Genomic DNA, 27,370 nt, shown 5'->3' on the forward strand with positions numbered 1-27,370 from the left:
CTGCTGCTTTGCTGTTCACTAAACAACAAGCAAACAAAATTTTACAAAAATTAAAAAACAAAAGGATTTATTTCTCTATTCTATTTCGGGAACATCCTCATCCAACCACCCAAAGTTATTCAAAATATTTTATACACCCTCTCTTTTAACGATCCTAACATTGAAAAGGGAGAAGAGAGAATAGAGTGGATATAATGAGAAGAATATAAAACCAGGAGAGGTGGTTTAGGTGGTATGGAGTGTTGTGCACAATATGGCATGTTGGAGACACACACGACACTCAAACAAAGAGATGTTTGACAACATATTAAAAAGTTTTTGTCAATACTGTGGAGCGATTGAGTAGGAAATTTGGAGTCATCACCCCAAGTACCACACTCAGGTTTGGTATCCGAGCGCACTTCCAAAGTCACTCAAAATATCATTATTATTTTGGTGGTGCAAGCGATCCACCGTTCTCCACCATAGACCATGACCAATAAAAAGGTATCGAGAGGATGACAATTTCGATTTCAATAACACCAACACTACTTCAGGGGACTCAAAAATCTGATTTCCACTTTCAACTGTCCGTGAGATAAGCAATTCACACTACATCTCCCCCATTGTGGGTGTATGTGTGTGTGTCTATCGAGTTTTATTGGTATGATTGACGACCACACACACACATATATATATATATATACTATAGTTTATTATTCGATAGTATAGTGATAATAATAATCGTCAGGAAAAATTAATTAGAAACTAATATAATAAAGTATTTTTGGACAGCCCAAATTCACTATCCGATTCTGAACAATTAGGATTAAATCATCTTAGAAAATGTTCAATCAAATGGTGATGGAATAAATGAAGGTTTAGATTGGTTACAAAATAATAATGAAGTACCCTACTATATATATTTATTCAATCGAAAGGTAGATAGTTCTCTCTGAAGGGTTTTCTCTGTTTTACGAGTTATTACTTCGGAATCGATTAGAAAACAAAGAAGGATTCTTCTATACTTATGATAACAACACATTATTATACTATCATACTTACTCTAATACCCAAGATTTCGGTGGGATAGTGGCAGACTAATGAAAGTATCAGACCAAGTTCCCTTCCATAAAGATTTTTTTCGATACCATTGTTGATATTTTAAAAATCTTGATCACTCGTGAAGAATTCGTCACTCCGACGAAGGAGTTCATTAGTTTCTACTACTTTTTCCATCACCATGAAATCTTCTACTATTTATAAGCATTAAAAAATCGATCATATTTAAATTAAACAGTCATCATACAAATAATTAATTAAAAAGATAAAAAGATGAAGAATAATAATTTAATATTTATAACAACAATTATTTATTTATTAAATATAATTGGTGTTGTTGTATTGGGACAAGGAGTAGTGCAATTTTCAACCAATGCAGCTGGTTGTAATACTGCTAAAGGATGTGATTTCTCAGATCCTTACAACTGGGTTGGCAAAGTAGCTCCATCTGTTAATGACATTGCATCTATCGATTTTAGCCAAGTGAGTGGTCCAAATCAGATGATCCAAACTATCAATTCAAAATCACCTATTCAAATCTCTGGTCTAATCATCAACGCCGATGCCCAATCCTCAGTGTTTTTCACCAGTTTCAGCAACATCCAAGTCAAGGGTGACATCCATATTGGCAACTTTAGCACGCTTCACATGGGCAGTATGTCCTTTTTATCCGCGTCTGGAAACGTTCAAGTCGACGACCAAGGCGGCCTCACCTCGGACATTGCTGCCAGTATTTGGATTGGTGGAACTGCCACCTTTGACTATGTGTCTGTTTTAACCTTGGGCAAAAACAATTCGTTGCAAGTCCTCAATGGCGGAAACTTCCATGGATACGTCACAATGGATCTCAACTCCAAGTTGAAACTCGGAGGAACCAGTGCCATCACTGGTGGCGAAACATTTACTTTGCAAGGTGCTGCCGTCATTTACAATGCAGTTTTTGGTGAATACGCCACATTCATTGTGTTTGGTGGTCTCGTTGCCAACTCGTTGGTACTCCAAGACTATGCCCTTGTTCAGGCCTTCTTTGATGTCACTGTCAAAAGCCTGACTGTCGAGAATGAAGCTGCATTTGAGCAGAATCCAAACCAGTACCCTTCATACACTGGTCCCATCACCGTCGAGATTGACTCGATCAGTGGTAGTAACATTAGCGAGGTCAACTTTGGACGAGCCGACTCTGTCGTTGTCGGAACCATCTACACCGACGGTAACATCATCGCCACTGACCAGGTCTCCAGTCTCAGCTTGGGACAACTTGGCAATTCGTACGTGAACCAATTGATCTTTACAACCACCACCAGTAACCAACAAAATCCAACAGGTGTCTTCTCGGCCAACTTTACCAACATCAAAGTCGCTGCAATCGGTGCCACCACACAGGATGTAAATACTGTCTTGTCATTCACATCGGCCACTAGCTGGGGAATGACCTCGACCCTGCTCGAAAATGTCAATGCCATCGTCGAGAGTTATGCACAACTCAACCTGATTGAATCTGTAATCAGATTGATTGGTCCCAACTCTACCATCAACGTACGAAACAATGCCGATCTTGTCATCCAATCCAGTTCCGTCAGTGTCCAAGGTATCATCGGTGCTCCCTACTCGTCGGTAGCCATTTCTGCATCAACATACGTCGGTCAAGTTTCAATGACTTCATTCGGTACTCTCCAATTGCTAAACAGTACCATCCAAGGGTCGGTCAGCACAAACTCCACGACAGTCTCGTTTGAAAGCCACGTAAACATTGTTGGATCAGTCAATATCGTCGGTCAATCTGCCACCCACATCATTCTAACTAGTCTGCCATCTGATGCCAACAACGTACCCATCATAGTCAGTTACGGTATCACCATATCATCTACAGTGATCGTCTCACTCCCTGAAGCAAGTACTCTCAAAGCAGGTCAAGTCTTTTATATTGCTAGTAGTCAAGGTGATCTCTCGATCATTCCTAGTCTCTGTCAACTTGATAACTCATTACCAACTCCATTAACCTACATGTTTAATATTGTTTCTGCAAATAGTTTAAATTATTTCGTTTTAATCATTAAATAAATAAATAAATAAATAATTATAGATATAGGGTTTATATTTATAGGTAGATAGATAGTTGGTTATACATACCTTTGCTTTTTTTTTTTTTTTACAAAAGGGAGTTTGTTATTAACAATAATTGAAAAGATTAAATGGTTGGTTGATTGTTTGATTGATTATGAAAAATGGAATGGAACTGAATGGAAAATAGAATGAGTTTCACTTTAACAGTGTAAATGACTGATTATTAAAAATAAATAAATAATGAATATTTGCTTGTTGTTGTTGTTGTTGTTGTTGCTTGCTGGATATAATTCACGTAATGCGATCTTATGGAAAGGGATTGATTGCTTTGTTTCCTTTTTAAAAGACAACAACAAAGTTGGCCATATACCATATACCGTACATCTATCTAGTGGTGTACCACATACCATATACACCATTGTTTATTTGGTTGATGAAATGAAAGATCAATTGAAAATTCCTATTAATTAAATTCAAGAATTAGATGATGCCAATTAGTGTCAATCGAATTGGATTCTATTTTGGGGAGCATGTTTATTTTGCAAAACTTACCTTCTTCTTCTCTACCATCACCACCCACCTCCGTTCGTATTGTACTATTTGTTATGTTTTTGATTGCCATAATATTGAGAGACAGAACGAGAGATAACCAATCACCATCGAAATTACCATTTATAGTATTCAACATATAAGGCCGATAGCCAAATATTACGTATCAATGAGTGTGTTGTTGTTGTTGCTCACCTCATCTACCACGCTGATACTACTCATGCATATCTACCAAACGTTAATCACAAGTTGATAATGTGTTGTGTTGCATGTATTGTGTTGTGAGAAATATGGTTGGTTGGTTGGTTGATGAATAGAGAGAATGAAACTACTGCTCTGCTGTTCAGCATCAAGTATATCCTACAAAAAATTAAAATAAAAACAAATGATTTTATTTCTATTCCTAGCTCACCCTAGACCAACTCACCAAACACTCATAGTCATACTCGATACACACTCTCTTTTAACGATATATACTTTGAAAATAGAATAGAGTAGACGAATGTGCGAGTATGATGTAGTATAGAGTTGTTGGTATCTCTATTATTATAATGACCCGCCGAGCATGGAGTGTTGCACAATTGGTTAGTCTGGGATTAGTATGCAAGAGGTGCTAAGTGTGATATTGAAGACTACCTCACACAGTCTGTCTAATGCATGGTACACCACCACACCACGATACTCAGACACAGAGAGTGTATTTGACAATTGCAAGATACAAGACAACATAGTGATATTTAAAGAAAATTATTATTTATTTATTTGTTTAATTAGTTTTTCCTTTGGTGTGGTAGTTGTTATGGAAACAGGACCCCTCCTTCTTCTTTTAGGGCGTGTGCCAGGTGTGGTGGTGGTGGTAGTAGAGACCTGCTTATTCTCGGGCACTTCTAGTTTGGTGCAAGAGATTGTGCACCATACAGATTGACTCCAAACGGCTCGAGCCTCACTTTTGGGAGAGATGTCGACATCTAAGGAGGTGTCGGCATCTGAGGAGGTGTCGACATCTGAGGAGGTGTCCATCATGGCATTACTGCTAGTAGCAGTAGCAGTAGTAGCAGTAGGAGTAGCAGTAGTAGTAGCAGTACCATCAGTTTGAGAAGAATCATTTTTCTCTTTCTTTGGATTCTTTACGAAGCCGGTCACCAAAAACGGATTATCCTTTAGTAAATCTTCTGGTACAGAGATATAAACCAATTGCTTCTTTTCATTGACAACAATTCGGGGGTTACCTCTACCTTGGCCCAGAGCGGCTATGATTTTAGTTGTATAGGGATAAGCTAGGGCATTTCTGAGGCCAATGAGGAATGTGGTTGATGGTCCATGTAATAATCGGTTAACAAGCACATTGAACACCACTGATTTGTCATACTGCAGTCCTGGAATTTGATCCCCCCCCCTCTACGGGCTCGGCTTTGAGGATCTGGGCAGGTGGGATGTTCTTGGTGTTATGGTAAAACGTGATTGTAGTCTTGGCGGTGCATAACGTCTCCTTATTTCTTTTAGCGACGAATTGGATTTCCATAGGTTTGCCTGGTGGTGATCCTCTTTTGGATCGCTTGGAGACTTGATTGGGTTCCGACGGTGACAGTACCTTGTAAATCGTGTAAGCAATTTTGGCAGTTATCAAGTCTTCGATAGTGACACATTTGCGTTCAAGTTTGTATTCCTCGTTTCCAATTATCTTTGCAGAGAATTGAATGCCATCACACGCAATCGAACGATTGGCATGGTCGCTTAGAATTAATGTAAATTCGATTCTTCCGTACTTGACTCCTGTATTTGCTCCTGATACATCCAATTTCAAGTTTTGGTCGAACTGCTGCTGCTGCTGCTGCTGTACAAGTGTATTGGCATCCAACACGTTCATCTGCTGCTGCTGCTGCTTCTGCTGCTGCTTCTGCTGCTGCTTCTGCTGCTGCTTCTGCTGCTGCTTCTGCTGCTGCTTCTGCTGCTGCTGCTGCTGCTGTACAAGTGTATTGGCATCCAACACGTGTTGGGTAGAGACGCTCGTGATCGGTATGTTGGTATCGGGTCCAAGATTGTCGCTAGCAAACGACGAACCCAAATCACTTGGAGATGAAACGCCTTCATGTAGGTCACCAGGTGATTGTTGAGGACGGCTTCCAACAGATGGTTCCAATTCTGATTGATGATACCCAAAGGTTGTCTCCCAAAATTGGCATTGTTGCTCTTGTGGTCGTTCTACCACATGCGTGGCTGTAGTAGTAGTAGTAGCACCAAAAATAGAGGGCAATAAGTTTTTGGAGTCAGCAATTGCATTTGGAGGAGATGGTTGGATCGTGGAGTTGGTGTCGTTACAGATAGCTGGAGTGATCGGCGCCGAACTGGTGGCCCACTCCATCGGTTCAAACTGATTGAAGAATTTCTGTAATCCTGAAGAGTTGTCGACATAAACTGGGCTGGATTCCTGGTTGTCATGATCCAGTTCGACCAATTGTAAAGCATGGCATTCATCCCTTGTAAGGTGCCATAAATCTGGATCCCCCATACGAAGGAAACCTCTCTCTTCCACCTCTTCCTCCTCCTCGTCATCTGTTTGTTTTAAGAAATCATTTTCCATCATGACTATATAGTAAAAGAAAGCTAGAATGGCACACCAAGACGATGGTCAAGCCCCATATGCTATTAATCTAGAAGAAGAAAGATTTAAAAAAATCAATCATCAGAGTACAGAGTAGAGATAAATAAGGTAAATGAGGGGAGGAGAGATCGATGTTAGTAAAGGCGTGACCTGAGAGAGATGAGCTCATATATCAAGGCAGTAGCACATACGATTAATAGATAGATAGATAGATAGATAGATAGATAGATATAAGGTTGATCTAGCTAAGATATTATTATTATTCGTTGTTTCATGGTTAGGGATGAAAAGAATGTGTGTTTTTAAAGCATCTGTTGTTCATGATGGTAGCTGTTGTGCACAAGATAAGAAGTAAAAAAAAAGTTCCAAGGCACCAATGAAAATATTAAAAATAATATCTTTAACTCCGACCTTGGTTTGCGAAGTTCAAATATTCAATGAACCAGGTCAGGTTTTTACTTCTTATCTTGTGCACAACAGCTACCATCATGAACAACGGATGCTTTAAATATTAATACCAAACAAATAATATACCGCCGAGCAATAGTTGGAGAATAAAAATGATTTGAGAAAATGTGAAACATGAAGTTTGTTACTCACTCTGAAGAGTTATAATAAGTTCATTGACCCAAACATTTAAGTTAGAGACAACAAAACTTGACCAATCGATAACGAGAGAGACTTGATTTTTTATATTCACCCCCAAACAAATGATTGGTGCACTGTAGATAGAAGTAGTACTCTTGGTCTTGTATAAAGAAGCCAGAAAAAAATGCATATTCCTTGCACCAGTCGTTTGTAGCAGAGTCCGGATGTTGAGATAGGCAGAGTGGGTACATTTGAAGTTGGGTGAGTGGGGAATTTTAATTCTAGATTCCTTCCAGTTTCACGACTCGACATAAGAATTCTTTTTTTATGTTATTCATCTTCATCTCTCTCTCTCTATCTCTCTCTATTTTTATATTGTGTGTATTAAATGAATAAGAGTAAAGAGATAGAAAAAGAAATAATAATAGTAAAAGATGTAGATGTAAAAGTAGAGAAGAGGGATATAGAGGAATATTGTTATCTGATTGAAAAGATACCAAATACAATCATATTAAACATAATAGAAAAGATTGAAAAGAATGTAGATTTAATATGTTTACTGTTAACTTGTAAAAAGTTGTATTATAGTATTAGACAACTGTATAGTAGTAATAATAGTCGTACACTCAAATTTAAACAAATCAGATACTATGATAAAGATTACAACACAAATAATGATGTAGTTAAAAGTTTAAAATGCTTTAATTTACAATCATTTAAAGGTATATTTGATAATAGTTTATCCGATCAAATAGTAATTTCTGATATTCAAGATACACTACCATCATTAAATAATCATCTTACAACTAAACAACAACAACAACAATCAATAACAACAAATGATAATAATAATCATATCAACTATTCAGTATTAATATCATTATCATATGATAGTAACAAAAAGAAGAACAAGTTGAATGATATTATTATACCAACCAATACAAAAGATATGTTTATATCATATGTAAAGGACGAGGAGGAGGAAGAAGAAGATGAAGAGAATTATTATCAAGAAGTAGTACCAATTGAATTGTTTGAAGGATTACAACAACTAGAGACATTAAGTTTGGGATACTCTTCGATTGGATCAGATCAAATTGAAAAGTTACCAAACACCATTAAAAAGTTACATCTTGGTGAATTGTTATTGGGTACCAGTAGTAATGGACATCAAGTAACCTTGCCCGCTGGTCTTGAACATCTGGATTTCATGATCACTCCACCAAATGGTAAAGAGTTGTGGGGTGGTCTGGGACTTGACAAACTTAAATCACTCAAGACGTTAACCATGCCACATTTTGATGGATCCTTTACAACGCTGCCAACCACATTGACATCACTTGATATCAATTTCGAATCGGTTAAACCACCAAACCAATTCTTTGAGTCGTTGGTACACCTCTCGACGCTCTACATCTATATTCATGTCCTTGACCATGTCTTGGATCTCACACATAACCATGCCCTTGAAAAGCTCGACATCCACACTGGCTATTCCGTGCTAGGGATGGACAGCTTTTTCGTCAAGCTTCCGCTCTCGTCGTCATTCAAGGAGCTCTACCATCGTAGTAGTAGTTATCCCTTGGCTGGGTTTTCAACGCAATTCCTTCCAACCACGTTGACGCGGCTCGAAACCTCTGTTTGTGACTTGGATTTGTCGACCATACAGCTGCCAAGGTCTTTGGTGCAGGTAACCCTTGAAAACTGTCGTTCCATTCCAGTTGGATTTCTACCTCGGGATGGTGGTGTCTTGAAAAAGCTCTCAATCCACTTGGATGGTTTCGAGGGTCTCTCAAAAGGATCAATTCCATCATCGGTACAGGATTTGAAATTGTTTCATTATTCTGGTCCTACCACCCCAGACTATATCCCCAACTCTATCAAACGACTATCATGGTTTGGTAATATCGATACACTTCCTCAAGGTTTGGAATGTTTGAAATGGAAATATCCATTTGATTCTTTTGTTTATCCCTCTTCTTCTTCTTCATCTTCTTCTTCTTCTTCACCACCACCAGTAATACGCGCGTTACCACCAATCAATATTCCACAATCACTCACTAAACTTACACTTGAATTGGATGCCATTTTAAAAGTGGAGGACCATTTAATTTATTCGATTTCAAAATTGCGACAACAAGACGATACATACAACATTTTACCAAATAGTATTTCAAAGTTAAAGATTAAATTACCATATCATCAATTAAATACACCATTTAGTTTTAGATTGGATGAGATTATAAATCAAACAAATGTGGAAACTCTATCAATTTATGGAGCTGGACGAGTATGGTTTAATGCAACCATTAAAAGATTGGAAAGTGATCATTCATCAGTATTATTGGTTAGTAACAAATCATTATTTGGTGGTATCATTAAACAAACAAAATTAAATCAAAGTGGTAGTAATCAATATGCTCCAATTTATTTACATTACAACAAGTTACATGAATCACCATCTTGGAGTCATAATGAAAAAATAATAAATAATTAATTTACAACTTTGTTTATTTACCGATCGGTGGTAATGTTGACATTATTATTATTATTATCCCTCAAAGATATAAAATAATTAATTGGAAGTATATATAGTTGAAAATTATTTATTTATTATTTTTTTTTTGCTTGTGATTTTGAAACAAGACTCTGTAACCTTTTGAGGGAGTGGTTGATGTAAGATAAGATATTATTTAATTTAAATATGTTTGTTAAAAAAAAAAAGGGATTGTTCCACTAGTCATCATCCCAAGCTCCATTGTCATAGTCATCATCTCGGTCTTCCTCTCCTCTTACGGATTGTCTTTTCGAGAAGGCATCACGGAGTCCATCACGAATTGGATCGGGGAATGTTGTGGGTCTTGGATCGGGAACAATGTGTTGTAGTTGCCCTAAATTAAAGTTTAGAATTGAGCCAAGAAAGGAAGGGCCGGGTGGCGTCACAGTAGTTGGGGGTGTTGGAGTGTGTGCCAGTTCAACTAATGGTGCTAGTTCTGCTGCGACTTCGGCTGCTGCTAGTTGTTCAGCTGCTGCAAGTTGTTCGGCTGCTGCTAGTTGTTGAGCTTCTGCTAGTTGTTCAGCTGCTGCAAGTTCAGCTGCTGCTAGTTCAGTTGCTGCTAGTTCGGCTGCTAGTTGAGCTGCTTCTCGTTCAGCTGCTCTCTCTATTTCTAGTTGCTCAACTTTTCTTTCCAAATCCCTGACTTTTTGACACAACTCTTGGAAAGAGGGTGGTTGATCCTCTGGGAAAGGGATCGGTTGCAGCGATGAGCTGTTTAATATTTGCCAACCAGAGTTGCTTGTTGAGATTGGAAGAGGATGAGTTGAGAGAGGAGGAGGAGGAGGAGTTGAGATTGACGATGTTTGAAGTTGGGACGATCGTTTGGTTTTGGGTGAGCGGGGAATTTTAGATTCCTTTCCAGCTGCACCGCCGACAGACGCTACTCGTTGGCGTTGAGTTAATCGACGATGATCGAGAAGAGGAATTGTTTTTGTTTTTTTGACCTTGAAGTGTTGTTAATTGTGATGGTCGGAAAGTAGATGACGTAGAAGAGGGTGTTGTTGAAGTTGAAGTTGAGGTTGGTACAAGATGCTCATCGGTTCCCATAAATGGCGCAAGATGGGGAAGATGGTTTGATTGAGAAGGTACAATCGTATTAATAATATCTAAAGGTTTGGATGACATTCTCTAAAATTATAAAAAAGTATTTAATAAATAAATTAATAAATTAAATAATTATAGAAATATAGGTTTTGTATTTATAGATATATAGATAGATAGATAGATAGATAGATAGATAGATAGATAGATAGTTGGTTATACATACCTTTGATTTTTTTTTTTTACAAAGGGAGTTTGTTATTAATTATAATTGAAAAGATTAAATGGTTGGTTGGTTGATTGATTATTAAAAATGGAATGGAACTGAATGGAAAATAGAATGATTCAACTTTTGACAGTGTAAATGACTGATTATTATTAAAATAAATAAATAGTAAATATTTGCTTGTTGTTGTTATTGCTGGATCTAATTCATGTAATGCGATCTTTGGAAAGGGATTGCTATGTTTCCTTTTTTTTTAAAAGACACCAACAACATGGTTGGATTTAAATCATCCTACCACACATCATTATTTCATTCGTACGCCGTACATCTCTCTGCTGCCATACACTATATATGGTACATACCACTAGAGAGAGAGAGAGAGAGAAATGTAACACCATCGTCGTTGGTTGATCATTTGAAAATTCCTATTAATTTGGAGTGTTCAAGAATTAGATGATGATCTATTTTGGGGAGCATGTTTATTTTGTTTAACAAAACTTACATTCTTCTTCTCTACCATCACCCCCTCCGATCATATCGTACTATATTGTTATTGATTGCAATAATATTGTTGAGAGAACGAGAGATATATATATTAACCAATCACCATCGAAATTACCATTTATAGTATTCAACATATAAGGTCGATAGCCAAATATTACGTATCAATGAGTGTGTTGATGTTGTTGTTGATGTTGTTGTTGTTGTTCACCTCATCTACCAATATTCGAGCAGACGATGATACTACTCATGCATATCTACCAAACGTAAATTGCATCATGCATGATTAATGAATGTGTGTTGTGTTGTATGTATTGATTGTGTTGTGAGAAATATGGTTGTTTGTTTGTTTGTTTGTTGATTAGAGAGAATGAAATTGTTGTTTGGTGGTTCGTCTCACGTCTATCATTCAAAACACAAAAAATAAAAACACACGATATCTTTTCTATTCCTAGCTCACCCTCGACCATACCACTCATAGTGTCATTCATACAGTATTCTTGTGTGTGACAAGAAGATATGTTATACATTGAAAATAGAGAAGAGAGAATAGAGTAGACGAATGTACGAGTATGATGTAGTAGAGAGTTGTTGGTATCTTTATTATTATAATGGTACCAGGCGAGTATGGAGTGTTGCACAGTTGGTTAGCCTGGGATTAGTATGTAAGAGATGGTTTAGGTGGTGTAGAGTATTTTATAATCGTGCTTTGGATAGACCGTGCAACGTGCTAAAGTGTGATATAGAAGACTACCTCACACACATGAATCATCCATGGTGTATGATGAAATCGTTCTCTTCAGTGTGTTTGATGTATATTCACCATAGTATCGGTGACACGCTGATACAGAGATGTATGTCAACGACACAAGACATATTCTCAAGTTTTTGTAGGGACCGTGATAGTCGACGGGCAAGTGACTTGCACCCCTTGTTTCGAGATGTTGTAAAGGTCGGTATTCACACTACTTCCAGTGACTATGGTAACCAGTTTATCGACCTACTCGCCATGTACAAGACCCGTCATATATCGAGTTGCGAACCAATCCAAACTATTTCCTACTCGATCACTCCGCCATCGCGAATACTAACTAAACTCGAGCCGGCAGCTACCCAACTCACAACCCTGTCCTTCAACACCGACCTCTTCTTCTCCACTACCGCGCTACCAACTACATTGACCGTCGTTGAAATGGACTACCGCCACATTCCCTTACCCACCCTCTTCACCACCAAACTTCCACCAACCCTCACATCCATCACCATCTTCCACTTGGCGCCATTCCAAGTAACACAACTCGAGTTTGGTGGTTGGAATGCTCGATTCCCAGTGTTACAGTCACTCAAAATAACATGGCGCTATCCATCATCCTCTGCCATCGACAACCAAGACCAACAACAAGGGATCATCATCCTCGAAGATAACATTGATTTCAATCATTACATCAACACCAACACGACTCTGCGACGGTTGCATGTCAGTCTATGTGTGGGTCACCCATGGGTGCAATCCATCATATCAACCAAACCCAATTTAGAATTGGTTGTATTGCGCAAGACCAAAGCTATACAGCTCAAAGAGGACAGTCTACCACTCACTCTTTCACCCTCAATCAAGCATGTAGTGTTTGATGAGGGTTGGAGTGTTGACAGACTCAAAAATCTAATTTCCACAATACACACTCTCAAAACAGTCATGTTTCAATATCCATGTCTACAAGATGAAGAAAAGTCGAATCGACTCGAACTTGATCTACTTTTTTATCTGATTGACAATAATAACAATAACAACATCAACAACAACAACCATTCCAAGCTAGAGTCAATTATATTTCGTAAAACAAATTTACAATTATCAGACAATAATAATAATAATCAAAATGATAGTGGAGATATGATCAAACACCAATTACAACAATTATTGAACCAGCAACAACAACACAATTGCAATTTAAAATTCATCCAATTTACAACATTGGATCACAAAGAAATTATTATTTATCATGATATAGACCTTTAAAATAAAATATTTATTTATTTTTAAGGGCCCTTTTTGCCCTCTACCTCTTCTACTTTTTGTTCAATTCACTCTCATTCTTATCACATCATATCAACCATATATATACATAAATAAACAGGGCAGAGCAAAAGGTTTACATCGATTATTTGCTAGGATTTGTTTAACAGAAAGAGAGAAATTGACAAAAAGATAATATGTTTGATCAATAAAACATATTACTAGTTAAATCAAATAATAATGAACAAACAAGAAGTATGAAATGATATTTGGAAATTTTCACTCTTTTTACATGCAAGCCAAACTGTAATGACCCAGAGATTCAAGAGAAAGTAACAAGTTTAAATTAACATGTGTTTGAATATGCTATACATACTGTTCTTTAGACAAGGAAAAGGTGACTGAAGAAATATACTTTTCTATTCTTTGGACAGAACTATGTCGTATCATTTTTTTTAATAAATTAATACAGAGAGATAGATCGCGATCGGTAATCATACTCGTGATCTTGAGTTCATTGCAGATTCTTTCTACAATTTTTTGTGTAAAAACATTCTACGTTAATTCCCTCTTGAGACAAAATATCTTCGACCCAATTCCTCGTTCTTTTCGGTAAACACGATTTGGTCTAGAGACCCACCTACCATAGACTTGACCTGTGATGTCAGAACTACATAGTTGAAGATATCTATTATTATTATTATAAACAATATATATAGGTGTAGTAGATATCTGTGTTGTGAATAAATATCAATCAGAAATGAATCATAGATTATTACTTTTATTCGGTATTGGGGCAATACTGTTAATATGCTTATTATCCACCCCCTTTTCATATGCTGTATCAAACCAAGAATGTATGTTAAAAAACTACTAAGTACAAGTACAACTAGATGAATGAATACAATGAAATGAATGACCAAAAGTCCCATAGTAAAAAAATTGGTGCCGAGGCATAATTTTTTAGTATGGGTGGACTTTGAGGATTTCCCATAGGCGCGGATTTCCTATGGGCGCGGATTTAATATGGGCGCGGATTTTTTTACTATGGGACTTTTGGTCATTCATTGAAACTAACAAAAAGTACTGATGTTCATCTTTACTGATGTGTCAAACATCACCACACCTCGCTATTTCTTTTTATAATTATTGATAATACTTCGTTGTCGTCGTCGTCGTCATATTCACTATAGTGGACTCTGCTGCTTTTGTAAGATTTATATATTAAAGTACAAATAACAAAAGAATGTAATTAACACTTTCTCTTTTTACTTTCTTTTTACCTCAAAGTTGATTAGACAGTATGGTATAGATACTCCAATACCATCAGATGATACTATTTGTGTTGGTAGTTCTGTGTTTATATGTGATTCAAGTAGTCAACCAAAAATAATATCAATGTATGTACAACAACAACAATTTATAATATAATATAATAACAACTTTTATTGATGATAACATTTTTGTTAATATCCTCTATTCAAGAATAATCAATCCCAATACATTCACAGACAATGGTGATCCTGGAACCAATACTTTATACTTTCCTGATTTGATGACTATTCAGATCATTCTGCCTGCCAACGCCATCACAAAGACACCATTAAATATCTTGTCACAAATTGACGACGGTTACCTTCCCCAACTCAGACAACTATATTTATCCAATGATCCAACCACTACAAGTATTCCATCTCAATTTGGTTTAAACTCTCCTTTATTAGCGACATTGTAAGAATGAAAAGAAAAAGAAAGAAAATATAGAATGACTAATAATAATATTTGATTTATTTAATTTTAGAAAAATATTAAATATTGCAAATGGAACAATTGATCAATTATTTTACAATGCACCATATATTAGAAAAATAGAAATAACAAATGTTAATACGATCAACATTGATGAATCGTCTTTGGTGCCAACTTTAAGTACGTTGGCATTGGGCTTTTCAGCATCAGTCGATCAAAAGACAATGGTGTTTAAACAATCATCTTTTCCCATCTTATCATCACTCGAAATATTAATTATAAGTGGTCACGCTATTTCCGTTGTTATTGATTCACCTCGTATTGGTGATTTGAAAATGTAAGGAAACAGCAAAAAAACAATTTTAAAATTTCTAAACTAAACTCTTTTTTCTTTATTATTTTAGAACTCATGATACTAATACACCAAATTTAGATTATAATATACCAATTAATTTAACTATAGTTGATACTACAAATATAGGTTACTTGTATGCAATCAATCAATCAATCTCAATCAATCAATCGATTTCTTAATTAACTTTCTTTCTTTTTTTTTATATAGAACATTATCAGGTTTAAATTTAACCATTTCACCTCCAACTTTTGATAGTTTTAAATTTCTTTCTAAATTGTAAGGAATCACAATATGACTATTGCTGTAATTAATTAGTATTTATATATTTATTATTTTTTTTTTTTCAATAGGTCTTTGACTACAACTAGATTTGAAACCATTCCTTTGACCAATAACACACTTCCACAATTTTTAAATTATTTTCTATCACAAAATGGTAGTTTTAAATCAATTCCAGATTTAAATTATACTTCTCCCATGGCATATTTGTAAGTTCTCTCTCTCTCTCTTTTTAATAATATATTTTTTCTAACCTTTTTTTATTTTTTATTTTTAGAGGATTTCCAAATAACAAAATAATTGGAGAAATTCCAACCAAACCATTTTTAACATCACCCATGTTGGTATTGGATTTAACTGGTAATATTGGTATCACTGGTGCACTTGGAGAACAATTTTGTCAAAACAAATTATTGATTAATGGAACTTCAATCACCTCGCTTCCCGATTGTTTTTATTGTTATATTGATAATCCAAGTCTCATCATAACTTCTCTTTTACCTCCACCAAACTTTACTTGCAGTATGTAAAACATATAAACTCTTAAAAAAAATAATATAATATAAATATTTAATATTTTTGTTTTTTTCAAATATCTATAGATGTAGTAGTAACAAATCCAAAGAAAATTATTACACCTGAACCATATATAACACTTTATGGTAGTAATTTGGGATGGGCTTATGGACTTGCAAACGTTTTAGCCATAGTTCCCAATTCCATCATTAGATTTCCATTTGAAAATTATGCTCCCGATCCAAAAAATGTAACGATTTCATTGGACAGTATTGCACCAGTCAATGTGACAGTAACAGCCATTTCAGTCGGTATTCAAATCCACGCGGCACTCTTTGATGTGGTCGGTTCTCTTGTTACTATCAATATCACTAAAATTTTATATCCTCCATCCGTCTCTATGGCCTCTTCCTTTGTCATGGCGATGCCTGCAAATAGCACTCAACAACCTCCTCCTCCAACTCCATGCATACTACAAAACAAAACAATCAATACCTATGTCTGTAAGAATATTGACTCTTTAAATCCTGGAAATTATTATTTCATCATTGAAAATGTTTATAGTTCTAAAACTATAAGAGTGATTACTATTAGTATGTTAACAAAAAAAGAAATTAAAAAAACGCAAAGAGACAAAGAATTACATTTTAATTTTAATTTTGAATTTGATTTTAATTTTAATTTTTTAGATGGAACAGGAAACTTTCCAGTTATGACATCAGCATCAATTGATAAACAACCAGATCTTCAATATTTACGCTTTTATGGATATTTTGGATGGGGTAATGGAGTGGATAGAGTGAGTGTCAAGCTCAATGGGACCGTAGACTGTCCACTTTATTTTAAAAACTCATCCATTATTATTTGTGCAACAGCTACTGCTCTTCCACCTGGACTCACTTCGGCAACCATTGATTGTTATGGATTTGTCAATACATTTAATGGAGCCATCTATATCCCTGCACCACCAACTTCAACAATCGATCTAAAAGAACAATGTAATGAAAGAACTTCAAATTGTTATGGTAATGGTCAATGTAATGATTTAGGTATTTGTTTATGTCAACCAAATTATTATGATGATTGTAAATTTAAATGTAAATATATCTAAAACAAAAGAAAATAAGAAAATATAAAATTAAATGTTAACATTTACTTTATTTTTTTGTAGTAAATCCAAATGTAACAATAATTAAAAATGAAACAGATCCAACAGCAGTATTTAATTATAGTGATCCAAATGGAGGGGCGGTATCACAATTTTATTTTTCCTTGGTTGCTATTCAAGAATTGGATCAAGATGATCGGATTGTTGGAGAATTAAAAGTTGAAAAGTGGAATGTAACCAATCGATCATACAATGATAGTCAATCAGGTTCATTGGTGACATCACTAAAATATGATTTAATGGTCAACAATCAAAGTATCTATAGCAATGTAGAGGTTGTTGCAATGATTGATTATTCAAGTATGGCAAGACAGGTACCATTTGGAGATACAATATTAGACATTGCACCAAATAGTATTAAAGTTGGAGTTGTTGTGAATGGATGGCCATATACAACGATTCTATCACATCTTCGAGTTGTATTCTCGACCATTATCAATAATGATCAACAAACATTTACAGATTCTTGTGACAGTACATCTGACGTTCCCACATTTGAACAAGTGTTTGGTGATAATAGTTATTTAAGAGTTATCAAGAATAATACACAATTCTATGGTCGATTCCTTCCATACTCTTATTCCGATGGTAGAAAGACATTTTCTAAAAATGAATTTATCAATCAAACCAAAATTGCAAATAGTCAAACTGGTGAATCATTGGCATTGATTGGTGTACATTTACCTCAATGTTCATCATGTCTACTAGACCCAGATTTTAGTGCATTGGTAGTAAACAAGGATGACCAAAATATCAACTGTCCATCAGATGACTCTGACACTTGGAAGATTGCTGTTGGTGCGTCGGTTGGTGGTGCCGTATTTATTGCTTTTATCATTGGTCTCATTTACTATATTCGTGATAGTAATACTGCAAGATTTAAATTAAATGCTGCTAAAAGTATATTTATGAAAAAATTATAACCCAAAAATAAAATAAAACAAATAAATAATAATATAATATTATAACGTAGGGAAATCTATCAATCGATAGAAGAGACACGGTGGGATAAAGATATTTTGAAAAAAAGATAAATTTTTAAATAATCTCCAAGATATTTCTTGATTGTCTCAATTATTGGGGGATAGGCGTGCTTCTGACCGAATCCATCCATCCAAGTTGATCAAGCCCATTAACGGCACAGCGAAAGCACGATCTTGTCTCACAAACTACCATTCTTCAAACGATACTTCATTTTTAGTTGTTCAACAAAAGTTCAGTACATCTCCATCATAGTATACTTTTGCTTTGTTCATCAACAAACAACACTTACTGCTTACTGTAATTACTATAGTATATACATCAGCAATGACACCTCCCCCTTTGATAAAGGTGGTATTTTTCTTTTTCTTTTACTTTTTTGTTTTCACAACAAGTATTAGTAGTACAGTTAATGCACAAGATTTATCTGAACCAGAATGTAAGTTTGTTATTAACACATTGTAAAGAACAATCAAAAGACTAATCATCATCATCATCGTCGTATTTAGTGAATTCAGCAATATGGCTCATTCGTAACTATGGTATGACAGTACCACAGAATCAGATGCTTTGTAATTATGCAACAGGAGGTATCACACGGTTTTTGTGTGTCGATGGTCATGTATCTAAAATGTAAGAGAGATACAACACATAGAGACCCTTTACTAACTAACTAAACTCTACTCTACTCTTAGTATAATCAATGAAACTATATTTACCCATTCAGGAATTCCTGATCCTAATTTAGTATCATTAGAATTCCCACAAGTGATCTCTGTTTCAATTCAGACACCCTATACAGTACCCATCTCAACCAATAACATTCTATCAATGTTTACAGAGATTCCTTCTTTGATTTCACTCTCTATTCAAGATGATCAAACTATCACTTCCATACCAACATGGTTTGGTACAACTTTACCATCACTTACTGAATTGTATGTATATACTAGATAGAGATGAGTCATAAACATGTTATTGATACATTATATTTCTATAGGTCACTTAAAAATTGTACATTATTGACAAGTATTGATAATAGTTTTAACAATACATCTATTCGATCATTGTCTATTATTCCTGTCAGTACTGTCTATTTTGATGAAACTGTCAACCTACCATTAATGGTATCAATGAATTTTGAAGTCAATCCACCCTCTAAAATGACTTTAACCATCTCTGAAACATCATTTCCAAGACTCACAACAATCTTTATATCAACACATTCAATCAAAGGTCTAACTGTCAATTTTAATTCAAAGGTTTTAAATACTGCTCATATTAAACCGTATGACTATAATATAATTCATTATATATTATACATTACTAATATTTTAAATCAAAATAATATTATAGAGCAGAGTCATCTTTTATGCATAATCAAATCCCAATCATTTTAAATTTCCAAAATCCAAGAAATATTTATAGATTGTAAGAATGATTAAATATATTGTATATTGTATATACTAACCCTAAAAATTAAATATTTAATTTTTTTAGGGAGACTGGAGGAATGGTTACATTGAATCCACCAAACCTTGATGCTTATTCATCATTAAAATCAATGGTTACTGCTTTTTCCAATTTTTCTTCTATTCAATTATCCCCTGGAGCAAGTTTACCACATAATCTCATTTTTTTGTACTATCCAACAATTATTATTTATTATTATTATTATTATTACTAATAATCATTTTTATTTATTTAGTGCTGCACCAAATTCAAAGTTTTCAAAATTTCCATCGAATCAATTTACTAATTTCTCATCAGTGTCATTTGCAAATAATTCATTAGCTGGAACCATTCCATATGCTAGTTTTGCCAATTCACCTGGCATGCTTTTAGATTTAACAAACAATGATAAAGTAACGGACCCAGTGACAGAGGATTTTTGTTCTTTAAAACTTTTCATCAAAGGAACCGATATTACAAATCTACCAGAATGTTTCTTTTGCTATTATTCAGATTCTATTATTAGAACTGATGTGGCCCTCTTATCTGATTTCGTTTGTAGTATGTATAAAAAAATACAACAAAACAAAAAAAAAAGTATTTATTAAATTTTTTATTTTATTTAATTTTTAGATATTTCAGTTTCAAATGTGATGCCAATTATAACAACCAATGAATTTATAACTATTAGAGGTAGAAATCTTGGTTATGGTCAACAACCAAACCTAAGAGCAATCGTTCCAAATTCTATAATGGAATATCCATTTTCAGGAAATGGACCTGCATCCAATGTAAACATTTTACTTTCATCTATTTATGGTTATAACATCACGGTATCTGCCATTTCTGCAAGGATTGAATTTATAGGAACAACATTTGTAGCAGATACTACTAAAAATTATGTTACCATCAATTCTACCAATCTCGATTGGAATCCATCATCATTTTCTCATTTTGTTATATTAAAAAGTAATTATTCTGGTCATAATGTTCCAGATGTTAATTGTAATATTAATATTGGGAACCAATTTAGCTGTACCACTCAAATACCAATCAATCCTGGTATCTATTATTTATTATTATCAAATACTTATACTAGTGATAGTTCTCTAAATATTGATATTACCTGTAAGTTAAAAAATAATATACAAATAATTTAATTTTATTCATTAAATTTTTTCTATTTTCTTTTAGCAATACAAAATATTTATCCAAAAGTAAATTCAATTAGTATAAATTTAGTTGGTCGTGATCATAGACTTTCAATTTATGGTTATTTTGGTGAAACGGTTGGATTACAAGGAACAGTGGTTCAATTAAATTCTTCAATGCCATGTGTATTGCTCACTAAAAATTCAACCTATATCTATTGTGTATTGACCAATCCTGCCATTGGTCTTGCTTCACTCTACATCAACAATGATGGTTATGAAACCAACCTACTCAACTTTATCAGTATTGGACAAATCCCTTCAAAATCATTGGCTGATCAATGTAATGAAAGAACTTCAAATTGTTATGGTCATGGTCAATGTAATGAACAAGGAATATGTATATGTCAACAAGGTTATTATGATGATTGTAAATATTATAGTATGTATAAAAAAAAAGTAAAAAAAACAAAAAAATATAAATAATAATATTTTTATTTATTTTTAATTTAGAAAATCCAAATGTAACATTTGTACAAAATGATACAAAACCAGTTGCAACATTTGAATTGGATGGATATCAATTCTTATTTTCATTGGTTGCTATTCAAGAATTGGATGGTGATGATATGATTGTACAAGAATTAATGACCGATCAATGGAATGTTACTGATCAATCGGGTGGTGATCTTACATCACTTTATTATAGACTGTTGATCAATTCAACATTGTATCCAACACTATCACCATTTGTCAATGTTACATCATTGATTGAATATTCAACTAAAGATAGGCAATTACCATTTGGTGATAGTATTGTATCAGTTGGAGCAAATAGTATCAAAGTTGGAGTAAATGTTACTGGATGGCAATATCAATCAGTTTTATCACATTTGCGAGTTGTATTTTCGACCATTGTCAATAATGAACAATCAATTCAATCATGTTCCAATGGTGATATTCCAACATTTGAACAAATCCTAGGAAGTGATAGTTATTTGCGAGTTATCAAAAATAATACTCAATTCTATGGTCGTTTCCTTTCCTATTCCTATTCCGACGGTAGAAAGACATTTTCAAGAAATGAATTAATCAATCAAACTAGTATCACTGGACGTAGTAATGAATCATTGGCATTGATTGGTGTACATGTACCTCAATGTTCATCATGTCTACTAGACCCAGATTTTAGTGCATTGGTAGTAAACAAGGATGACCAAAATATCGATTGTCCATCATCATCATCTGACACTTGGAAAATGGCTGTTGGTATTGCAGTTGGTGGTGCTGTATTTATTGCTTTTATCATTGGTCTCATTTACTATATTCGTAATAGTAATACTGCAAGATTAAAAATGAAAGCTGCTAAAAGTATATTTATGAAAAAATTATAAACCAAACAAAAATAAAACAAATAAATAATAATATTAAACCCATGGGGAAATATAATATAATATAATAATGCTATTTTATTATCATCGCGATCGATCATACCAACAGTGTAAAACTCGATTGACACACACTCTCACACACATACACACAATTGTATTAATTAATTAGCAGCATCGTCTCATTGTTTTTTTGACAATGGCGAAGTGGATGAATGGTGGGTTATAATTTAATATTAAATATTTTGTATTTCCTTTTTAGGGGGTGAGTTGTCACAATTTTCAAATTAATATTTTTTGTTTGAACAAACATAATAAATGTTATTTAAAATTTTTACCCGCTTTTTGAATCATTAGCATTAGAACCAAACAAATTATATATATATACACATAGATAGAATAATTTACTATTATATAATTATTATTTTTTTAAAAAAGAATGGAAAATATAATTAAAATTAATTGGAATTTATTATCAGATGAAAAAGAGGTTAGATCAAGAATCGTAGATTGGTTTAGTAAAAGTGACCAGATTGATGAATTGACATCATTTCAAGATCTTGATCAACAACAAGACAACAAACAAAAAACAATATTATCGGCATCTGGATCAAGAATTTTAAAGAGTGAAGTCACTAGAATGGATGTTTATCATTTGATGGAAGCACATAATATTAAACCATTGGGTATTCATAGTGACCCTCAAATGGGTATCTATATGATTGAATTCCAAGTTAAAGCAAAGGAATTCTATGGTATTGCTTCAAACTTTCACCTAACCTTTAGTTTCTCAGAGGCTGGCTATCTCATTCACATGGACGTTAAAAGAAACTATGATAATCCATCTTCAACTTTTTATGATACATTTATTAAAAAGGAAAATAGTTCATCTCAACTCATTAATTAAAAGAAAAGAAAAAAACAACAAGAAAATAATAAATAATCAAAATTTTTGTAAATAGTAATCACGATAATTATTATTATTATATTTATTTACTTTTTTTCTATCTATCTATCTCTAAAGAATAATACTTTACGTTCTTCTTCAGTGAATGGTTTGTGTGGATGGACAGCTTTGATATCTTCATCAAATTTGACATAATCTTTGACAGCTTGGATTTGACCAACACGAGCATGATAATCAAAGAGTTTTGGAAACTCGGCTTGAGTGAATTCTGGAATGACAACAATCATCTTGCTCCATGGATAGATGGCAATATCAGCAATAGATAATTCATCACCAGCGATAAAGGCATGCTTTTCAAGTTGACGGTTAAAGAGATGAAAGAGACGACGAAGTTCAGTGAAATGACGTTTGATAGGGTAATCAAGGTTTTCACCAGCGGCATGCATCTTGTAGTGATAGTAATTGCCAAAGTGTGGTCCGACGGTTGACATTTGCAAAAAGAGCCAGTTGAGTACCTCATAGTGAGCTTGTGGACGAAGACGATCGTCTGGGAGATACAACCCCTTTCCATAGGTTTTGGCAATATACAGTAGAATATTACCAGATTCCCAAACTGTTAATGGTTCTCCTTTCTCTCCAATTTGGTTTGGATCAACGATAGCTGGAACTGTAAATTAAAAAAGAAATTAAAATAATGATTAATTAAAAAAAGATAGTTGTAGTTTTTATATTTATATAGTTTACCTTTGCTATTTGGATTAATCTTTACAAATGCATCTTGAAATTGTTCACCAGCTTTAATGTTTACCATGATCACTTGGAATGGGATATCTAATAACTTTAATAAAATCCATGGTTTGCTGCCATTGGGGGTGTTAACAGTGTACAATTTAATTGGTTGAAGAGTTGCTGGTTCCATTATTTGATATTATTATATGTTCTATTTGTTTGATTGTTTATTTTTAGTTGAATGAATTGAATGATTTGAACAATATTGATTCTAATTTATATGTTTTGACATTGAATATGTTTGAAAGAGTCAGACGAAGACATTTTCATTTTTCTTTTCACCCTTGATTCTAATTTTTGGGGAACCAGACGAGCACCATCATCATAGGAGCAAGACTTTATTCCGCTCAAGGCAACACCAACGATTGCTCAGGAATATGGTTTAGATATGGGTCAGTCGACAATGAAACTCAATGAAATCTGGTCGGTTCATCATCATCATGTCGAAGAACTAAATTTGTATGTTGAAATGGTGGTGAGGATATTTTTATCAGGAACACGCAATCTCATGGGTCGGTTTGGAATGTTGTAAAATGATATGATTGTATACAACCCTGTTGCGATAATATCGAAAAGAATGGAATGTTGGATATAATAAAATGGATTGAAACACTATAGAGTATTAAATTTAATTATTTATTTTATTATTTTAAGAGTTGATCGTTAAATATATGCTCAAGGTTGCCTGATAATCTTGTTGTAGTAGGGGTGCTCACATTGATCCTATCAAATTTAATGTCTCATACCAAAGTAGAAATTAACAACTAAGTGCCGAACAAGAGCGTAATGTATGAATGTGTAATTTAAACAATTGTATTCCGTCACTGTAATAACTATATAGATACTTGGTAAATATATAATTAGTTTGAGAGGTATATAATAATAATATATAGATATGTGAATATATATAGATAGTAATAAATGACTTTAGATTAGATTGTAAATGATTATTAATTATAGTAATAAAAGATGAATATAGAATATATAATCCTAGATTGGCTATTGTTTGTAGTTTTTTTTTAATCCCCAGATAGTGACTGTTAGATCTAGATTGTTTAAAATCAATGATATCTCAATGATATTTCATTGATATCTCATTGATCTCAATATACTCAATCCTGGTTAGGACAAGTCAAATATGTAAAGTATTTTGGATAAAATACTAACGACTAACCATCGTCAGTTAGTCGTCTGGATCAACAATTATAAAAAGGATTAGAATAATCCAATAAAGAGACATTCTATATTCTACATTCTATATTCTATATTATTAAAAAAAAACTACTGCACTACCATTTGATATTTTTATCCTATGAGAATTCAATGGAAATTGATAAAAGTTGGCTAGAAATGTAGCCACGGATGTGTAGAACAAGAATATATAAAAAAAAAAAGTTCTGTATAGCAATAACATAAAAGATAGCCCTATGGGGGGCTCGAACCCCCGACCACAAGATTAAGAGTCTTGCGCTCTACCGACTGAGCTAACAAGGCGTGATGTTTTTAAAATCATTTTTCTCGTCTCTTGTCGGCCCCGGCGCCGCGGCCCCCCCCCAGAGTTTGGAATTTTTCTGTAATAGAGAGAAAGAGATAGAAACAGAGAATTACGTATAGAGTACTATAGAACTTCACTCAATCATCAACTATCTTCAACTATCTTTTATCAACATTACTATTTCTTTTCACACTCACTAAAAGCCACAACTAATTGCCCGAGTGTGCCCCCTTGTTCAATTATTTATATCATTATCATTATTATAAATAAGGGGCGCGAGCGAGCACAAGCACTGCCTATATCAAAGATCACCAACAAGAAAAAAAAAAACAAAAAATAAAAAAAATAACAAAAAAAAATATCTCGCCCCTTCCTCCATCTCCTTCTCTAATCAACACAATACAATAGTAAAACAGTATCGAAACAATAGGAATAATAATTTAGGTGGAATTTAATTATCATTACAACAAGTCAATACAGTTTGAAAGCAGTATTCACATTACTATTACAATTGGAAATGAACATCATCAACATCCCATCAAAACATCAATCAACAACATAACAATGCGAACAACAGAACGATATAAGATAGATAATCATGGTGTAGACACAACCACCACCCATTACTCGACACACACATACATATGGATGGTGACACTGGGCACTCCCTCCAACAGTCACGATCTGGTCACTAACCTGACAAAAGAACTATGGATCGTAACTCACAGAACCGTTCAGCCCCCCTCGATTCAACAGGTAAAGAAGCTTCCCGTCGTATTGATGAACAGATAGAACTAATAGCTCCCACCAAGACTTGCCATTTTTGCTTGGATGGAAATAGAACAGACATTTGGCACCCCAAAAAACAGATTGGACTTGTTTCTTCTTTGGAAACTCAGTTCCCATTGCTGGTCAAACAAAGACTTCAATCAATAAAACTTCGCAATCGAAAGAGTAGTGCTCCACCCTACAGGTGGATGCCACGAAATGAGATGCTTAAAAAAAAAAAAAAAGCGCCGCGGCCCTCTCTCTATGCTCCCACCGCCAGCTTTCGGAACCAAACAGAGAAAGCCACCGCCTCTTGTCCACCTCAACTGGGTAAAGCTACTCCAGTTTGCCGACGACACGTCTACATTTGCCAAAAACATCCAAGAATTTAAACTAATGGACGAATGGATTCAGCTGTTCTGTAAAGCTACATCATCCAAAGTCAACACTGACAAATGTGTGATCATGTCACCTGGCAGTCCAACCAATTTACCGTACCCACTGATGGACAAGGAAAGCAAAGAACGATACCTCGGCTATTACTTTAACCAGTTTGGTTTGGTACCACACCTTCCAGAGCGTAATCAACGATTTGATTAGATGGAAACCTAAACACAACAACAACTATAGAGGTAAATTAGCTTTGCTCAAAACATATGGTCTGTCACAATTAAATTATTTTACGTACCTTGAATCACCTAGTCACGAGGCAATCACCAGATTGGAAAAGGTTATTGATTGGTTCATGTTCAGCAACGACCGTCAGTACGACCCAACCAAGCCAACCAAAAGAACCATGTCCAAGAAACGTTCCATACGATCGATCGACCAAGGTGGTCTCGACCTCTGGGACCTCAACGCTAGATTCCGTGCCCAAAAGGCATGGATGTTCGAAAGGTTCCTCCACTAGGTAAAGAATGACCGAGTTGCAAAGGTTTCCTTTGCCCAATCATGGATGGACCAACTCAACCAAGACAAACCAAACGATTTTGTCCGCCTCTGCCGCAGCGAGTGGGAAAAGCTTACCCAACCCTACGACGTCAGCAGAGAGGCTGTACCCAAGCCAGCAATGGAACCAGACAAAAGAGGAAGAGTACCTCTCTCCAAAGGCTGACCATAGCCAACGAAAAGTGGAACGTGTACGACCCGACCCCAGGCCAAAAGATCTTAGCAACCGATGACAGAG

General features: G+C 34.6%; 8 protein-coding genes and 1 non-coding gene across 9 annotated transcripts, besides 2 other annotated features; 5 read left to right on the plus strand and 4 right to left on the minus strand.

Moving 5' to 3' along the window:
* Positions 1 to 1,314: 1,314 nt before the first annotated feature.
* DFA_09571 (uncharacterized protein) lies at positions 1,315 to 3,576 on the plus strand (the record flags this gene model as incomplete). The annotated part of the gene is made up of 3 exons (XM_004352175.1): positions 1,315 to 3,070; positions 3,125 to 3,145; positions 3,452 to 3,576. The coding sequence occupies 3 exons, from the start codon at positions 1,315 to 1,317 to the stop codon at positions 3,574 to 3,576; spliced, it is 1,902 nt and encodes a 633-aa protein (XP_004352227.1).
* A 306-nt stretch (positions 3,577 to 3,882) lies between these two features.
* Positions 3,883 to 7,034, minus strand: DFA_09572 (uncharacterized protein; the record flags this gene model as incomplete). Its single annotated transcript, XM_004352176.1, has 7 exons — positions 3,883 to 4,014; positions 4,132 to 4,194; positions 4,573 to 4,854; positions 5,024 to 6,240; positions 6,448 to 6,497; positions 6,716 to 6,758; positions 6,857 to 7,034. The coding sequence occupies 7 exons, from the start codon at positions 7,032 to 7,034 to the stop codon at positions 3,883 to 3,885; spliced, it is 1,965 nt and encodes a 654-aa protein (XP_004352228.1).
* Positions 7,035 to 7,232: 198 nt separating this feature from the next.
* DFA_09573 (uncharacterized protein) lies at positions 7,233 to 9,341 on the plus strand (the record flags this gene model as incomplete). The annotated part of the gene is made up of 1 exon (XM_004352177.1): positions 7,233 to 9,341. The coding sequence occupies one exon, from the start codon at positions 7,233 to 7,235 to the stop codon at positions 9,339 to 9,341; it is 2,109 nt and encodes a 702-aa protein (XP_004352229.1).
* Positions 9,342 to 9,580: 239 nt separating this feature from the next.
* Positions 9,581 to 11,204, minus strand: DFA_09574 (uncharacterized protein; the record flags this gene model as incomplete). The annotated part of the gene is made up of 4 exons (XM_004352178.1): positions 9,581 to 10,083; positions 10,346 to 10,529; positions 10,988 to 11,013; positions 11,171 to 11,204. The coding sequence occupies 4 exons, from the start codon at positions 11,202 to 11,204 to the stop codon at positions 9,581 to 9,583; spliced, it is 747 nt and encodes a 248-aa protein (XP_004352230.1).
* A 728-nt stretch (positions 11,205 to 11,932) lies between these two features.
* On the plus strand, positions 11,933 to 13,189 carry DFA_09575 (uncharacterized protein; the record flags this gene model as incomplete). The annotated part of the gene is made up of 1 exon (XM_004352179.1): positions 11,933 to 13,189. One exon carries the CDS (start codon positions 11,933 to 11,935, stop codon positions 13,187 to 13,189), a length of 1,257 nt encoding a protein of 418 aa, XP_004352231.1.
* A 237-nt stretch (positions 13,190 to 13,426) lies between these two features.
* Positions 13,427 to 22,516, plus strand: DFA_09576 (uncharacterized protein; the record flags this gene model as incomplete). Its single annotated transcript, XM_004352180.1, has 22 exons — positions 13,427 to 13,441; positions 14,477 to 14,586; positions 14,672 to 14,917; positions 14,988 to 15,272; positions 15,340 to 15,423; positions 15,498 to 15,566; positions 15,641 to 15,778; positions 15,847 to 16,091; positions 16,172 to 16,678; positions 16,775 to 17,182; positions 17,257 to 18,153; positions 18,548 to 18,673; positions 18,753 to 18,867; positions 18,930 to 19,172; positions 19,235 to 19,522; positions 19,591 to 19,665; positions 19,735 to 19,875; positions 19,943 to 20,247; positions 20,320 to 20,691; positions 20,881 to 21,279; positions 21,351 to 22,208; positions 22,488 to 22,516. 22 exons carry the CDS (start codon positions 13,427 to 13,429, stop codon positions 22,514 to 22,516), a joined length of 5,955 nt encoding a protein of 1,984 aa, XP_004352232.1.
* A 148-nt stretch (positions 22,517 to 22,664) lies between these two features.
* Positions 22,665 to 23,132, plus strand: DFA_09577 (uncharacterized protein; the record flags this gene model as incomplete). Its single annotated transcript, XM_004352181.1, has 1 exon — positions 22,665 to 23,132. The coding sequence occupies one exon, from the start codon at positions 22,665 to 22,667 to the stop codon at positions 23,130 to 23,132; it is 468 nt and encodes a 155-aa protein (XP_004352233.1).
* A 101-nt stretch (positions 23,133 to 23,233) lies between these two features.
* On the minus strand, positions 23,234 to 24,051 carry DFA_09578 (uncharacterized protein; the record flags this gene model as incomplete). Its single annotated transcript, XM_004352182.1, has 2 exons — positions 23,234 to 23,799; positions 23,877 to 24,051. 2 exons carry the CDS (start codon positions 24,049 to 24,051, stop codon positions 23,234 to 23,236), a joined length of 741 nt encoding a protein of 246 aa, XP_004352234.1.
* Positions 24,052 to 24,309: 258 nt separating this feature from the next.
* Positions 24,310 to 24,380: a sequence feature (Short protein (DFA_09579, EGG15910.1) was converted to a misc_feature.).
* Positions 24,381 to 24,575: 195 nt separating this feature from the next.
* Positions 24,576 to 24,588: a sequence feature (Short protein (DFA_09579, EGG15910.1) was converted to a misc_feature.).
* Positions 24,589 to 25,342: 754 nt separating this feature from the next.
* DFA_09580 lies at positions 25,343 to 25,415 on the minus strand. The gene has a single exon. It is a non-coding gene; the product is annotated as a tRNA-Lys (tRNA).
* Between the last annotated feature and the right edge of the window lie 1,955 nt (positions 25,416 to 27,370).

Source organism: Cavenderia fasciculata (genome assembly GCF_000203815.1).
Source record: "Cavenderia fasciculata unplaced genomic scaffold Scf_EU5ZYIE01EUG8B-5, whole genome shotgun sequence".
NCBI classification, from domain to species: Eukaryota; Evosea; class Eumycetozoa; order Acytosteliales; family Cavenderiaceae; genus Cavenderia; species Cavenderia fasciculata.